This window comes from Sinocyclocheilus grahami, unplaced genomic scaffold (genome assembly GCF_001515645.1).
Source record: "Sinocyclocheilus grahami isolate Dianchi unplaced genomic scaffold, SAMN03320097.WGS_v1.1 scaffold61.1, whole genome shotgun sequence".
NCBI classification, from domain to species: domain Eukaryota; kingdom Metazoa; phylum Chordata; class Actinopteri; order Cypriniformes; family Cyprinidae; genus Sinocyclocheilus; species Sinocyclocheilus grahami.
In genome coordinates this window covers 4,187,406-4,204,439 of record NW_015505240.1, presented here as the reverse complement: position 1 = coordinate 4,204,439, position 17,034 = coordinate 4,187,406, and the positions used below count along the sequence as shown (strand labels likewise).

At 36.8% G+C, this 17,034-nt stretch overlaps 3 protein-coding genes across 3 annotated transcripts; 2 read left to right on the top strand and 1 right to left on the bottom strand.

The window, feature by feature from the left end:
- The first annotated feature begins 9 nt into the window (after window positions 1-9).
- LOC107584608 (collagen alpha-1(XXVII) chain A-like) lies at window positions 10-2,239 on the top strand. The gene is made up of 3 exons (XM_016271319.1): window positions 10-114; window positions 244-444; window positions 1,717-2,239. The coding sequence occupies exons 2-3, from the start codon at window positions 271-273 to the stop codon at window positions 1,861-1,863; spliced, it is 321 nt and encodes a 106-aa protein (XP_016126805.1). The 5' UTR covers window positions 10-114; window positions 244-270; the 3' UTR covers window positions 1,864-2,239.
- Window positions 2,240-10,439: 8,200 nt separating this feature from the next.
- Window positions 10,440-13,328, bottom strand: LOC107584607 (60S ribosomal protein L28-like). Its single transcript, XM_016271318.1, has 5 exons — window positions 13,251-13,328; window positions 11,875-11,968; window positions 11,208-11,331; window positions 10,825-10,943; window positions 10,440-10,578 (listed from the first exon to the last, which is right to left on the bottom strand). Exons 2-5 carry the CDS (start codon window positions 11,956-11,958, stop codon window positions 10,489-10,491), a joined length of 417 nt encoding a protein of 138 aa, XP_016126804.1. The 5' UTR covers window positions 11,959-11,968; window positions 13,251-13,328; the 3' UTR covers window positions 10,440-10,488.
- Window positions 13,329-13,413: 85 nt separating this feature from the next.
- LOC107584606 (uncharacterized) lies at window positions 13,414-16,699 on the top strand. Its single transcript, XM_016271317.1, has 7 exons — window positions 13,414-13,826; window positions 13,936-14,047; window positions 15,034-15,146; window positions 15,233-15,332; window positions 15,732-15,853; window positions 15,948-16,042; window positions 16,230-16,699. The coding sequence occupies exons 1-7, from the start codon at window positions 13,736-13,738 to the stop codon at window positions 16,269-16,271; spliced, it is 675 nt and encodes a 224-aa protein (XP_016126803.1). The 5' UTR covers window positions 13,414-13,735; the 3' UTR covers window positions 16,272-16,699.
- Window positions 16,700-17,034: the final 335 nt, after the last annotated feature.

Genomic DNA, 17,034 nt, shown 5'->3' with positions numbered 1-17,034 from the left:
TCAGGCACTTATTGGATCGACCCAAACCTGGGCTGCTCCTCAGACTCTATAGAAGTGACGTGCAATTTCACCGGCGGCGGACGCACCTGCCTCAGGCCTATCACAACAGCCAAGGTTCAGCTTTCAGATCATCTGCGTTATTCTGTATTTGATAAATGCATATCCTCGTGGCTTGAGGTGATATGTTTAGAAAAGAAGTTCCTAATCTGTTTATAATCGTGCTACTTCATTGGCTGGTTGCAGCTGGAGTTCAGTGTCGGACGCGTTCAGATGAACTTCCTGCAGCTGCTGAGCGCCGGAGCGGAGCAACAAATCACTATCCACTGCTTGAACGTGACAATCTGGAGCCACGCCCCCTCTGAGCCTCCGTCCCAGAATGCAGTTCGGTTCCAGGCGTGGACCGGAGAGACGCTGGAGCCGGATGTGTTAGGAGACAACTGCTGGGTGAGTATTACTTTCAAAAATCTCTCTCTAACTAACCAGACTTCAAAACACCCACAGCACCCTTTGCAACATGTGCAAGAAAAAATCTTGTCTCCAAAACATAACTTTTTCTGTCAAGGTGCATGTTAAATTGAGTCTGAGTAGCATATCAGAGTTTTATTATTTATGTAAAATGCAGGATTTTGATATTCATGAATTATATATTTTTTATATTATGTATTTATTTCATTATTCTCCTTTTTTTAATAAAATATTATAAAATAGTATTATTATTTATAAAATATTATAATTATTATTATTTTTTTTTATAAATTGTTATTATTTTTTTATTGCCAAAGTATCGTAGAAAAGCATACTTAAAGAACAAATGCAAATGTACAGACTTGAACATATGGAACAAGGAATGAAAATCACAAATATAACAATAATAATTATATTTAAAAAATATAGACTGTTATGTTATAAATAATCATGAATAATCTGATCTTTTGATCTGCATCCAACAAGATCAAAAAAAAAAAAGACATTATACGAAGTTACTTTTATTTGCCTGATTATCCAAATATAAATAAATTATACATTTAAATATATGTGTATGAATGTAAATCAATTTTAGTAATGCATTTTTAAAAACATGATTATTAGGTGCTTTCAGTAATTCTTTCCTCCATAAGAATGGCATTGTTAGCAGGAAACCTCTGCTTTTGAAAACAAAAAAAAGTTTTGTTGCACACAGTGTGACTTGCAGGTCATTTTTAGGGTTCTTGATAAAAAAAATACATCTCAGCTAAATATATTGCTTGCATAATTTATTTTACCCAAAATAATTTAAAAAGGCTGTACTGGTTTAGTGCAGTATTATTATAGTATTACTTATATAATATTATGGTATTTCATCATATTTTGAATGAGCTTTTATTTTTATATTTTCTGTTTTCATTTTTAAAAGTTTTAGTAATTTTGTTATTGGATTTTGTTATATTTATTCTTTTTACATTTCTGTTTCACTTTAATTCATTTTTATTGTTATTTCGGTTTTAGTAATTTTAATACTTCAACATAAACATTAATTTCTGTTTGTTGCCAAGGCAACATTTAAAATTTTTCATGTAATATTTATATTTTATTTGATTTCAGCCTTATTTCCATTAACAAGAACCATTTTTAATAGTTTTGGTTGTAGTTAACAATAACAACACTGGTTTAGTCATAAATTATTTCTGAAATGTATTTATGCATGACATCACTGATCATGTGCTTTGTATTACACAGCAACTAAACGGGCGCTGGCAACATGCTGACTTCCTGTTCCGGGTGTCGGACCCCACCTTACTTCCTGTCGTACGCATAAGCAACCTACCAAAGACAACGGCCTCATCGCGCTTTCACGTAGAAGTCGGACCTGTGTGCTTCCTTTAGTGTGTGTGTGAGATTGTGAGTGTGTGTGTGCACTCGTCAAACACACACCGGCCCCGCCCACAGCCTGCCCCCTTCAGCATTCAGCCACTGATTGGACTGCAGAAACAGAGAGAGGTGGTGTGGGCGGGGCTTTGGGGGATTTAGCACTAGAGACTCCTACAGTCTAAAGGAAATCCCGCCTTTACCAGCCACGGATGTCCAATCAGATTTGACTCCTCTAGAAAACAAGCCAATCATCTCGCAGGGAGGAACACTCAGGACATCCGGGCCGGAGAAACTGCCAAACCCTCTGTCTTTCCTCTTCTCTTTCTATCTCAGCCTGTTTTTTTGGTGCTTGCTTTCTTTCAAATTAATAATAATAATAATAATGTTATTATAATACTTGTACTTTTATAATAAGAATCAACAGTTTATTGAAGAGATGAATTAAGATCATTGGGAAGTATAATATGTACATATACACTTATTGTTTAACTGATCTTTTTTATGGTAATTTTGTCACATGTAAAAAACAGAAATGCTAAAGTGCAATAGGAAAATGAAGAAAAAAATTATTGATTATATTATTAAGTGTGTCTCATTAAGGAAGGTTATTCAGGGGTGTTGTCATTCGAACGTGTCATTTTAACACTCCATCAGACAGGGAAGTGTGTGTGTGTGTGTGTGTTTGTGTTTGTGTAAATGAGGTTTGGAAGTGACTGTGAATGTGTGTGTGTTTATGTGACAGATCAGTAAACAGGTGAAGGTGCACGATTCTATCAAATGTACAGACACACCTGTGAATATCAACATACATGACCCTTGTTTTTAAAACAGCCTGTCACTTTAAGGGGGCGTGTCTCAATCAAATGGGTGTGTCTTGTTCAAAGGGGCGAATCCCTCATGAAAACAGGTCTGGGCCATATTTCACCCAAAAAGAGAAGGAAAGCACATTTTGAAGATTTGAATGGTGACATTTTCCAGTCAGTCAGTCAGTCAGTCAGTCAGTCAGTCAGTCAGTCAGTCAGTCAGTCAGTCAGTCAGTCAGTCAGTCAGTCAGTCAGTCAATCAATCAATCAATCAAAACACAGCGCTGTTCCTTTAAAGCAGGGGTTTTCAACCTCAGATCCAGAGACTCTCTGCCAACTTCTGACACATTGTGACTATGTGACACATTGTGCTGATTTCCCCCCCCCCCCCCCCCCCCAAATGCATTTTGACATTTTTATAGTTACTTTTGTTTTGGATTTTTTTGCTATGAAGATTATTACAGGAATACAGAATTTTTTTCAATTGCTAAAAAACATTACAGCATAACAGTAATGAGTATTTCAGGCTAAAATGTGTTGGTCATGAAAATGTCACAATGCAACAAGGCAACTATGCAAAATGTACTTTTAATTTATTTTTCTTTTGTAATTGAACTTTTTTTTATTGAAGAGAAAAATAAAAAATAAAAATAACTTGAAATGACAAAGGCATTTCTTATGGAAGCTTGTTTCCGATAATAAAATAAAAATAATTGTGACTTTATCTTTTCTGTGACAAAAAAAACTGTCAGAATTGGCAGGATATTAACTTGAAATTCTGAGTTAAAAAGTCAAAATTATGAGATGCGAACACGAAATTGCGAGAAAGTTAGAATTCTGAGTTTGTATCCCGCAATTTTTGTCGCAGAATAAAAATAAAAAACGATATTGTAATTGCAACTTTTTATCTCAACATTCAGATACTTTTCTTGCAAACCTGAGGGGGGAAAAAAATCAGAATTGCAAGAAAAAGTAGCAATTTTTTCAAAAAAAATTTTTTATATCCATAGTTCTTACTCTCAAGCACACAATATCACTTTAGATTTTTGGGTCAAATATGACTTAGTCATGTTCTTGACAGGTTTTTTGTGAGATGCACCCGTTGCAGGTTTATCTCGGTAACAATGGTGCTAATTTGAAGCTAATGCTTTTGTTTAGTGCCCGTGTTATTCTGAATTATGTTAGTGTGAATTTTGTGTACTTTAAAGGTGCTCTCAGAAATCCAGGCCAGATCCAGATGTGCCGTTCAGTCTGAGCGTTTGCAGCACATCTGCGCAGACCTGCATGTTGAATGCACTCCGCGATAAGCTTGTGTGCTTTCCTCTGTGGTACAGAACAGTTTCGTACTTTCACCTCACAAGCACAAACATCAACTAATGCCTTTTGTAAGGGAGAACATTTCTGTAGCTAGAATTGTCTTCAGAAAGTGCGTCGTCATTCGCAAATAATGGTCGTAAACTCGATACATCTGATATATTGCGTTCCCTACAGCAAGCAAACAGCAGTGATGTTCTGTTCGAAGCTTGTTGTTCCTTTATTCTTCATGACCGTGTATATTTCTGCAGGCTTTGATGTATAGTCAGTGAGTCCCTTTTGCTAATTTAATGTTATTTAAATTTTACAAACGCGCTTTTAACCAAATTCTCTGTTGTGACAGAGTTTCTCTCCAGGTAACTTAATTATCCGTATGCCAACTGCTCTTACGGTTGATAGATTTATGTTATGTGTAAATTTGGGGGTCCAGAGAACAATATATTGCTTTTTTCGATCTGTTTTTATTTTTCTATCCTGTTTATTTTTGTCTATAGTATTAATAATGATAATAATCTAAAGCCGTACTGTACCAGGACTGTGTTCTATATTATTTCTAAAGTTCTAAAACATGTGAACGTTCACTGTCAGAAGGTTGGATTTCTGATTACCTCAATGCTCTGCCATTTCTGTTTGTGAAAATTCACCTCTCAAATTCAAGGCTCAGTAATCTCATCGCTTCATTGTATAGTCCTCCGTTTTGCTCAGTGTTGTTCTTCGCGTCAGTTTTCCGTACTTGGTTAAATATGTGGATTCTCAATTGGAATTAATGCTTACATAACCCAATAAAGATGTTCTTACACCAAAATCTGCATTTGGTGTGGTTTTGTTTCCCAGGATCACACCGAGGGGGGAAAAAAATTATAATTTCATGCCACATGTATTCATTTGTCCATTTATTAAAAACATGCAACATTACCAAAAAGGTTAAATACAAACCTTTATTTTGTATTTTAGACTTGATTTACAGTGATTGCTTGTTGAATTGTTTAATACTAATACTATAGAGACAGTCAGGCACTGACAAGATCTCTAAAACATACTTAAACCTCAACAAACCCAATGTGTTGCAACTGCAGCAATTTGAATTTAAAATGAGTTGCATTAAAAACATCTATGACCTTGTTCTACATCCAAATAGATGAGTGGTATTTAACCTGATGACGGTTTCACCCACTTTACTGGCACGTATTAAGTGCTTACAAATACAGTACTCTCTAAAAAAAAAAAAAGTCTGTAAAAATATAAGCTTATAAGCCCATTATATTTTCAAGTTTCTTGTTTTTATTATTTGAAGTACGATTTGGTAAGAATGTAGAATGTTCTAGGGTGAAAAAACAAACACACACACACTGGCCTCAAACTATCACCTGATAAACTACTCTGTATTATCCTTCTTTCTATTTTTCAATAACAAACTTCAAGATTGACAGACAGTGTTGATCCGTACCTGCTCTGAATGATGTCAAATGTATTTGAATAGACTCACTCACGCTGTAGTTCTGCATATGCACTTTATAAAAGAAAGTGTGCAAGAACTACAAAAGCTATGATGATAAATGGGGCGTGTCCTGAACTGGAGGGGGCGGGGCCATGGAGCTCTTGTCCACAGAGAGCGTGTTCCAACAGCAGGTGCGTCTCAGGTGTGATGCCTACAAGACACATTTCAATCAAGCAATTACTGCACAGCTGGCAATGTTATTAGGTAAAACTGGAAACCTGTTAAGTCATTGAATTAAAGGGGTCATATGATGCGATTTCAATTTTTCCTTTCTCTTTGGAGTGTTACAAGGTCTTGGTGCATAAAGAAGATCTGTAAAGTTGCAAAGACTAACGTCTCAAATCCAAAGAGATATTCTTTATAAAAGTTAAGAGTTAACCACTCCTACCTAAAACGGCTCGTTCTAACACGCCCCCACATGTCTACATCACTATGTGGGAAGATTTGCATAACGCCGCCCAAATGTTCACACAATGAAAGTGTGTACTTCTCGCTGTAGTATTGTTGCCGCTGCCGCCATGCCGTGAAGGCGCTGTGTGTTTCGTTGTGAACACAAAACTACTTTGTTTGGTCTTCCAAAAGAGGACAATATCCGCTTCGTCATGCCTGGAGCTGATCCGTGCTGGTCGCTGAGGGGATACATCAACTTCGCGCTGTGGATCGGCTTTCACCGTGGACGAAGCGGAGTCCAGTCCGGGGTCGTCACATGTGGTTGCCGCTCCTTCATCGAATCCGCCGGCTGCGCCGTTCTCAACCGCCGCCACCGTGTGTTTCATTGTGAAAGCGAAACTACTTTGTTTGGTCTTCCAAAAGAGAACACGACTAGAAATCAGTGGTTAAGTTGTATTTACAACACTGTTCCAGAACAGTTTAACCCAAATATTCAGATGTGTGCAGCACATTTTATGGAGGACTGTTTCCTGATCCTGGGAGAGTAGACTACAATGCCGGCTGTTCTGACTCACAGTCTGTAAGTACGTTTTCATTTAAAGGATTTGCCACTGACGATTCAAACGCGAGTTTTGGGCAGTGTAGAGTAGGGCTTGTTGTTTGACGTTTCTCCAATCACAAATGCAGACATGCTTTTATGTTTACACGGCACGATGCAACGCAACGCGTAAAAAGACAGTATAAGTCCTTATAATCCGTAATTATGTCCCCACTGGATGCAACAAATGCCTCGTTTGTAATGGGTTTTAATGTTTTTTCGCTCCGGCCGAACATGGCATCACAATATGGTAAGGGGTGTAACATTCCCGTCTCATGCTTGAGGTATTCGGCCAATCACAACGCACTGGATAGCTGGCCAATCAGAGCACACCTCGCTTTTCAGACCGATGAGCTTTGTAAAAATCTACGTGTTTCAGAAAGGCGGGGCATAGAGGAGAAACAATAATGTACAGTATGTGGAAAATAATGTGTTTTTTTAACCTTAAACCGCATAAACACATTTCATTACACCAAATACACCAAATAATGTTCTTTTTAGCAACATCATATGACCCCTTTAACACAAATTAACATTGCATAACATCTAATGTTTTATTATTTTATGCTCATAGGCATCACATTACTGAGGTGAACAGGGCCGTTTCATGTCGTCTTTAGATCTCTTTCACTGCAATTTTGAAACTCTGACATTGCAGGACATCCTAAATCTTCTCTGTCACAACTGTATCAACTTGATCGCAGATATTTATTATTACATCAAATATTACATAACTTAATGAATTACAATTGCTTTAAAATATAATCTGCAACAGCAGAAACAGCATCAACTCAGTCTTAAAATAACATGCAGTAAATGATCATGTTTTTGAAAGAAGTCTCTTCTGCTCACCAAAGCTGCATTTAATCGAAAACACAGTAAAAACTATTTTGTGAAATACAATTCTTTCCTTCAGACATCATTGTAATATGCTGATTTGCTGTTCAACAAACATTTCTTCTTCTTATCGATGTTGAAAACAGTTGTGCTGCCTCATATTTTTGTGGAAACCGATTCATTTCAAGTTCAAAAGAACATCATTTATTTGAAATAGAAATCTTTTGTAACATTATAAATGTCTTTACTGTGACTTTTGCTCAATTTAATGCATGCACGTTTGTAAACCCCATTCCTCCGGGCTCTGTCAATCAATGATAATATATGGTCACAAGAAGTACACGTGCCATTATTGATGAGCAGAGTCCTGTTTCCATCGTTATACAATCAGTCAATATACAGAGCAGAGGGACATAAAGAGGGCCAAATCTCTCAAAAATAAAAATATGATTTTTGGGGGGGAATTTAAAATGTAATAACACGAACGAGACTGAAACTCACTGTGTTGTGACCATTCCTCCCAGAGATGCTGAAGTTCCTCATCATGCTCATGAGTGTGATCTGGAGTAAAACACATGAAAAACAACTTTTTAATCACTCTGCACTTCCAAGAGGTTCAGAAGACTGTTAGAGTAATAAATGAAGCGTTAAGAGAGAAACACTTGAAAGGGTCCCGTACCGTCGCTGTGCTGGAACAGGAGCTGCCGCAGCTCTCGCAGGGCTCTCGTCAGGTTCTCCAGCTGGTCGTGGAGGTGGATGTTCTCCTCGATCAGAGCGTGGATGGTGTCCTGCAGCTCAAACGCTTGACAGCACACACTCAGCAGCAGCACACTGACACACAGACAGCGCAGAGCCCGCGAGCGATGCATCCTGAACACACACACACACACCTGGATGAAGAACCGCTCATGACATCAGAACCACATCTTCACAAAAACACCCTCACAGCGGATCTTGTGCAGGCTGAGAGAGAGAGAGAGAGGCCTGTTCTCTGCTTTATCCTGATCAATTCAATCATTAAGTGAACTCATGAAACAGAGCGCGGTCACAGATTATACTGATGCAACTGGATGAACTCCACAGCTGCACTGCAGTACCACCACAACTCACTCAGTAAAACCAGCAATAACCAGATACTGTGGCAGTGTACACACACAGTCTGGTTCACTATCCTTGTGGGGACTCCACATAGGTGTAATGGTTTTTATACTGTAGAAATTGTATTTTCTATCGGCCTACACCTAAACCTACCCCTCACAGGAAACTTTGTGCATTTTTACAATCTCAAAAAAAAACACTCATTCTGTATGATTTATAAGCTTCTGTACCCATGGGGATCTCAATTTAGATCCCCACAGTGACAGAAGTCCCCATGAGTCTGTGTGTATTCAGGTTTAAGTCCCCACAAGTACAGAAAAACCTGTACACACAGAGACACACACGGCGTAAAAGTGGTCCAAATAACTTATGCCTTGTTAACTAAAACTATTACAAATTGTTTTTGGCAATAGCAATAAAAACTGATATAAAATATAAATATTGGAGGAAAAACAAACTGAAAATCTAAAGTTAGAAATGTTGCCTTGGCATCTAAATGAAGTAACATTAGTTGAAGTAGAAAAATTTCAACTGAAACTAAATTAAAGCCATATGGAAATATATATTTAAAAAAAACAATAAAAATCACAACAAATAAAATTAAAATGCAAATATTAAAACAATAGGATTACTAAAATATCACTGCTAATTGATAACAGAAAAAATATCTATTTCCAAAAAGTTTAAAAAAAATAAAATGACAAAATCACATAAAAATTCAACCTATACTGAAAATCTAAGTGTAAGAGCTAATTCAACAAATACATAATACTAAAATAAATACTTCAGTATATTCCAAATGACATTTGAGAGCTGCAGCAGAGAAGCTTTTCAGTGAATTACAATTAAATAAGAACATATCGCACACGTTTTAAGGACATACAGGTTCAGAATGACATTAGAGTGAGTAAATAAAGACATGTTCTGTTCCGGGTTTCTGTTGATTAGCTTATAGACTTTAAGACCCCAGTGGATAAAACAAGAGCACCAGCAGGAAATCTACTTTACATTTAAATGTGGTTATGCAAGATTCTAATATCTTCATGTTAGGAAAGGGAAAAAAAGTCACCCTGCAACACATATAAAAAAAAAAACTGTTACAAAGCATCATGTTCAATGGGCACAGCGGTTTAACCCTTTAACTGTCACCCCCCATTTTTTAAATAAGCATGCAGGTGTACTATCCAAACTTAAATTGTTGCAATTTATGAACAATTTGGAATACAGACATAAGGTTGGTCTCTTTTTAAAGAGGAAAATCAGCAAATTATTGCAAGTGGAATTTAAAAAAAAAATCTAAGTATCAAAAAGTTATAGTAGTTTAAATGTACTGTAAAGAAAATGCACTATATACATTTTTTTATATATATTTTACATATCAGGTTTTACTCTTAAATTGGTATAAAATTATAGCCTTGTGTCTAAATAAGTTATGTTCCAAATTTGAAGTTGATATGAAAAAAAATTTAGGTTCCTGTGAGATTTTATTTAGGGCGTTATACCATAAACAGCCACAGGGTGCATTTTTTCTGTTACAAATGTCTAGATTTCTCAATCAATATTACTTCTCTCAAAATAACCACCAAATATGGGACTCCTGAGACTCAGACCTTTCCAATGATATGTTTTTTGTCAAGATTATAAAAAGTTTTGATTCTAAAAGACCATAATTAATTTTGTAATATAACACTTGACACCGCCCACTAAGGGGGAGGAGACCGCCAAAAGATTTTAAAGTACCATTTCCATGGTAACGCAATGTCTGATTTCGAAATGGTTTTCACAGGATTAATCTTGGGCTTCTAAGCTTTCAAATGATATATGATGCTTACTAAAAGATTTGATAGAGAAAAAATACAACAACAAAAAAAAGCGCAAATGTTGATGTAATGGTGAAAAATCCTGATAATCCTTAAAACATTCATCTGCTTTTTGTCCAGCATTTAGATACATAAAATGCATAACCAAGCAAATTTAAGACCATCCAAAATTAAAGAAAAAAAACAAAACACTGCGAGTAGACTGATACAAATGAGACCTGGAGATAGAGAAATTGACCAAAAGCACTTTATTATTAAGTCAAAAGTTTTATATGCAACTATTTATGAACTCTTGGGAGCCCTGGAGCGCTTCTTCTTCACCACCACAGGCTTCTGACTCCTCAGGATGGCGCTGACGCGTCTCAGAGCAGCCTGGAGGACAGAGACAGAGCAGTCACCTACTGAACAAGTGCATCAACTCCATACTTGATTTTAAAGAACCTGCATGATTTCAAAACATACTGTCAACTTAAGAGCATTTATGAATTACATAAACATTAAACTGAAAGTTTAAAACGGTTTCCAAAATGTGTCCCATTACAAATGACTAAAGTAAACTGTAAAATGTGTTTCAGAAGAGGGTTGTGGACCATGTCAGATCTGCATGTGTTAACTCACCATGCGCAGATCCTTCCTGTATTTATTTTTGCGGATGATGTTCCTCACGCTGGCGAGGGTGGCGCGAGAGTTCTTGTTGATGGTGATCTTCTCATATGAGGTGGCAGGTTTACACTGACCTGGAACACATGCAACCTTTTAACATTTAAAGAATGCCAGCAGACGTTTAAAAACATATTCAGAGCAGAGACGTCTAGATTAACGGCTGATTTCAGAAATAAATCACATTGCCTTGTCGTCCTGTGGCTTGAGACCTACAGCATCTGATTGTAAATATGCAACCTTATAGCGTCCTAAATATACACAAGCTAAATTCACTGAGCTTCGATGGTGTGTAAAAATTTGAACCCCTGAACCTCCAAGTGTCAATTTTGTCCCCTCACCTGCACGTTTCTTCAGGATGACGACCACACCTTTGCCATCAGCGGCTGGCTCGAGGCCTACAGTCTTGCGGTGAATGAGACCATTGAAGCGGAAAGCATTCCTGGCCTTCAGGTTATTTGGCTCCTGGAAAAGAGGAAGAATATTTGAGATCAGAAAGCAGTAAAAACACATTTTCAGTCAAATTAGCAATTCAGAGGGATAACTACAGCAAAGTTCTTAACTAGATGATCGGAAAGCTGTTCAGACAGGGTCACAAACAGCTAAAAACAATAAAATAAAAAGTATAACAAAGTGAGACTTTTTAACCAAGGTTATTTTAGAGAAAATTGGTGTCCCTTGGTACAAGTTAGTTAGTAAGCTAGCAAATCGTACTTTTTATGCATATTCAAAAGTGTCAGTTTTCCTCAGTATACTGGAACACAGCAGCTCACGAACAGAAACGTAAGCATCTGAGAGATAAACCCTGAAGCAGAAACACTAGATTACAACCACATACGATTGGAAAAATAATTCTCTCGTTTTTCTGAACTCTGCTTAATCTAAGCCTGCATCCATTCTCTCGAATCAGTATTTCTGCATGCAACACCAGCTTATTGATGGGTGCATTAAATATAACCCAGTAAAGCCCTGTCTCATCACCAGTGTAGCTGAACGGCAGTGACTTACGGTGCTGTAGGTCTGCTTGTTCCTCTTGATAAGGAAACTGGAGGTGTTCCTGATGACCATCCACTGCAGGTGAGGCGATGCCATGATGACCGTCCTGAACCCATGAAACAAAGGCAACAAATATTATATACACCGATCATACTCAAAAACAGACAGTTCACATCAAACACATACCCATAGCAAACTGCACCTTAATATATCATTTACAGAACAATTTATAATAAACTGTCAAATCTATTTTTCACCATTTTCCTACATGTTTTTGTTCTCCAATGTTATATTTTTGTTGAAATTGACGTTTTGCAAATTCAAAATAACCATGAATTTCACTACACACACACACACATATACCTACAGATACACACACATACATACATATACCTACAGATACACGCATACCTATACCTATAGATGCACATACCTATATACCTATAGATGCACATACCTATATACCTATAGATGCACATACCTATATACCTATAGATGCACATACCTATATACCTATAGATGCACATACCTATATACCTATAGATACACACACCTATATACCTATAGATACACACACCTATAGATACACATACCTATATACCTATAGATACACATACCTATATACCTATAGATACACACACCTATATACCTATAGATACACACACCTATATACCTATAGATACACACACCTATATACCTATAGATACACACATATACATATATATACATATAATTTGTGTCCGTAATCCTGTCAAATCACCAACTCAAAGACCCTCATACAAAACCGGAGCTGTAAAATGACACACAAACCTCCTTAGTAACATAAGTAACGCTCTGATTGTAAGTATATCCAAACTTTATCAAACAGTCTAGACTGGTTTCACCCTGGCTAGCGTTAGCAGTACGGTGCTCGTCCTATATACCTATAGATACACACACCTATATACCTATAGATACACACATATACATATATATATATATATATATAAAATACAAATAAATATAATTTGTGTCCGTAATCCTGTCAAATCACCAACTCAAAGACCCTCATACAAAACCGGAGCTGTAAAATGACACACAAACCTCCTTAGTAACATAAGTAACGCTCTGATTGTAAGTATATCCAAACTATCAAACAGTCTAGACTGGTTTCACCCTGGCTAGCGTTAGCAGTACGGTGCTCGTCTCTCACTCACTGAAGGCCTCACTAAACAACACCGGCAGTGTTTATAATGAAATATCCTCCTTTTTATTGTCACTACAGAGTGGTGTAACTCATAAGCAACTTATAACATATTCGACGCAGATATATACCCGTTTAATGCTGCAATGTGCGTTATAAAGCGTGTAATCGAACGTTGAAAAGCAACACAAGACGACCACGTTACCTTTTCAGCAGCGGAAAAGCGATGGAAAGGAATGAGTTCTAGTTCCGGTGGAGCTTTCGTACTTTCTTACGCCTCTGTGTTGAGGATTAGTAACTTAGTCATTTACCTTCTTTTTCAGACTGAGGGAAAAAAATGAAAATATGTTAAAGATCTCTTTTCAAATAGATTTTAGGAATGTATTTAGAAATCCTTCGTTAAATATCTATTTTAAGCAGGACTATATGTTTGATGTGCAGTGCGGAGGGGGACGAACAGCGCAGCCGTTAGTGATGCAGCTGGTGTACGTCACGCGCTCTGTGTGCTCTACGTCATGTTCATGCGTCCTCGAACCACAACAACAACCCAGCTCTGATGCCTGCTGTAAATACATTATTATGATTCCTATTCAACCTCATTGAGGACAGTTAGATCATATAAATGGCGGCGGAGTATAGACAGATTATATTGTAATTCGTATGATTAAATAAGCAGGTAATGCTGCAGTGATGGAGAATGATGAAGATCTGGAGACTCTGGGAGAGAAACTGTATGATCTGATATATCCTAAATACACTGAGATGACACCTAAACTTACTGGTGACACACTATCTATCTATCTATCTATCTATCTATCTATCTATCTATCTATCTATCTATCTAATATTGTGATGATTTTAGTTTAAGTTGAGCTGTGTGATGTTTGCAGGTATGTTGTTGGAGCTGCCGGTTTCTGTTGTATCTCAGATGTTGTATGATGAAGCTCTGCTGAATAAAGCACTGGAAAGAGCACTGACCGCTCTCACATCATCGGACAACGGGTATCACACTGATTTTTTTTTTTACAAAATTGAACATAAAATGCGAAATACTGGACACAAATCTCAGAATAGAGCATGCAATGTAGTGACCAGTGTTGGGGGTAACGCATTACAAGTAACGCGAGTTACGTAATTAGATTACTTTTTTCAAGTAACTAGTAAAATAACGCATTACTTTTTAATTTACAAGAGAATATCTGAGTTACTTTTTCAAATAAGTAACGCACGTTACTTTTTTTAAAGCAATTTATTGATTGGCAGCTCTCCTGTCCTCATGTTGAGAGAAATCAGATGTTACTGTAGTTCTAAAATAAATATATGCATTAATTAATCTCACTCACAAAAAACAACACAGATTCAGTATTGCTCAAAATTAATAAAAATAATGCAACTCAGAATATGACGTAAACCTGCAATAATTAAATGTTAAACAACACAAATATGCTTTATGCATTTAATCCCATTCTATTTGCTTCTGACCTTCGATGATCCAGTTCAACCGTACTAATAAGCACAAATTACTCTAGACAAACATTTGTGTGTCTTTGTTTATTGCTGAAGTGTGTTGAAATGTCTTCTTCTGCATTCTACTGTACGGACGTAAATGTACTTTCCCTTCAGCCTGAGGCTTATTCATTTCACTTTTGGTGTGAAAATGCTTTTATATTTGCCAAAAATAGAACTTTTTTTATTTTAAAAACAAACAAGCAAGCCCTGTCCAGATTTTAAAAGTAACGCAAAAGTAACGTAACGCATTACTTTTCACAAAAAGTAACTAAGTAACGTAATTAGTTACTTTTTTATGGAGTAACGCAATATTGTAATGCATTACTTTTAAAAGTAACTTTCCCCAACACTGGTAGTGACATCACAGGACAACAATGTAGGATACAACTACTTAAAATGTTTCTTGAAAAGACATTTATTTAGGAGAAAAACAGTAGTTGGCAGTACATAATATAAGCTCTGTCGTATTCTCTTCCCAGTGACCCCGTATCGCACACTGATGATGCGGTGTCTGTGTCCTCCGACTCTCTGGGTGAACAGCTGTTTGACCTCATTGACCTCTACAACACTGGACACACACAGAAAATAACAGGTACATTTACTGACACGCTGCAAAAACACCAAAGGAGGGAATTCAAAGTCTGTTGGAATAGTTACGTTACTTTGACAACTATACAGGCATGTTATTGGAGCAGAAGAAGGAGGCGGTGCTTCAGCTGCTATCGGATCATTCGCTCCTCGAGGAACAAGTCAAGATCGCCTTGAAAACCTTGCAGGAGTAGGTGCTTTTGGATTTTTTAACAGCGGCGTTGAAAAATCAGGATTAGGCATAAAATAATATCTTCTGAATCATTCCTACTTGTGAAAAGGTGCTGAGAATTGAACAAACAGTTGTAATCTGCTCAGATTCAGACAGGAGTCATGTCTGTGTGTCAGTTAAAAGATCATACAAGATTTCTTCATCTCACAAATGGTTGTCGAATGCAAAAATGCAACGAAATGCATCATAATTGCACAATTTTGCTCAAGCTTCAGCAAAACAACCACTGTTTTTGGAATCAACATCTCAAAATTAGTAAGAAACAACTATTGGATTTCATTCAGCAAATATTACGCAGTGTATTTGGAAAGTTTCAAACGTGCAAGAAACGAAGTGCTCTGTTTATCTGTGGCTCAGGCAGGGTGACGAGGCGACAGATGTGAGTGACGGCTCTGATCGAGAGGAAGTGGAATCCATTGGCGAGACGCTTTTCAATATTGTGCATCAGTTAGACCCCACCCACTGCGCTGACATCACTGGTGAGTTACTCAGTTCATTTGACTTCAGACTTCTTGAGATGGTTTTTGTACACACTGTGTGATATGATGGATGTGTGAACATTTGTGTATGTAGGGATGCTACTGGAAATGGATTCTGGATCGCTGAAACAGATTCTGTCCGACCGGAGCATGTTGGAAGTCGCAGTTCAAAGAGCTAAAAGTGCACTGGTACTTTAACCAAATAAACACACACTCCCACTGCTTTATTGTAATTTGTGTGTATGCATTTGTGCATGCTCTTTAAGCTAGTATTCCCTACAACCACAACTTTTAGCTATAGAAGAGCAGTGAACTTTTACTTTTTGAATAGTGACCAAGTAACGCTTTAAATAAATGTTTTTCTTTTTGTCCACAGGAGGGCGCTTTGAACCCAACACGTACAGAAATGTCAGAATGAGGCTTGGAATCTCTGCAGAACACGTGACTGCAAGGAACTTTAGGCCTAGATTGCTGTATTTTTTTACTTGCATACAAGACATTGTTTACATGGACTTCCTTTTTAGGATTTTTGCCACTTTTTTGATATGAAAAAAAGGGGGGGATTGTGTCAGAATACATCAGAGGCTGGATGCAAACCTCCTTCACCTGCATGAGCACCTCAGCTAAAGGCATCTAGAGCATGTGCATTAACCACTAGGTCATGGCTTTTGACATTCCAGGGGCGTCCACACATTTTTACGAGCATGCTTACAATATTTTGATGATTTGTGCATTAATCTGCTATCATTTCAATTTTTCCCTATTTAGTTTAGTTCAAAATAATATATTTGTCTGTAAATAATAAAATAATGAAAGGTTTCACGCTGTAGTTTTGTTTGAGATTCATGTAAATTCATAAAGTATTACATCATGACGATATTAAAGAAATGATTAAATAGTTTTAAGAACCGTTTTAATTGCATTTTCAATTAAAATTGTTTATATATTCAGCAAGCATGCATTAAATTGATCAAAATTCACAGTATGGACATTTGTTACATAATATTTAAATTTCAAATAAATGTAGTTATTTTTCACAAAAAAAAAAAATCACGGATTTTACAGAAAGTATGAAGCAGCACATTTGTTTTCAACATTGATAATAATCAGAAATGTTTCTTGAGCAGCATATTAGAATGATTTCTGAAGGATTATGTGACACTGAAGACTGGAGGAATGAT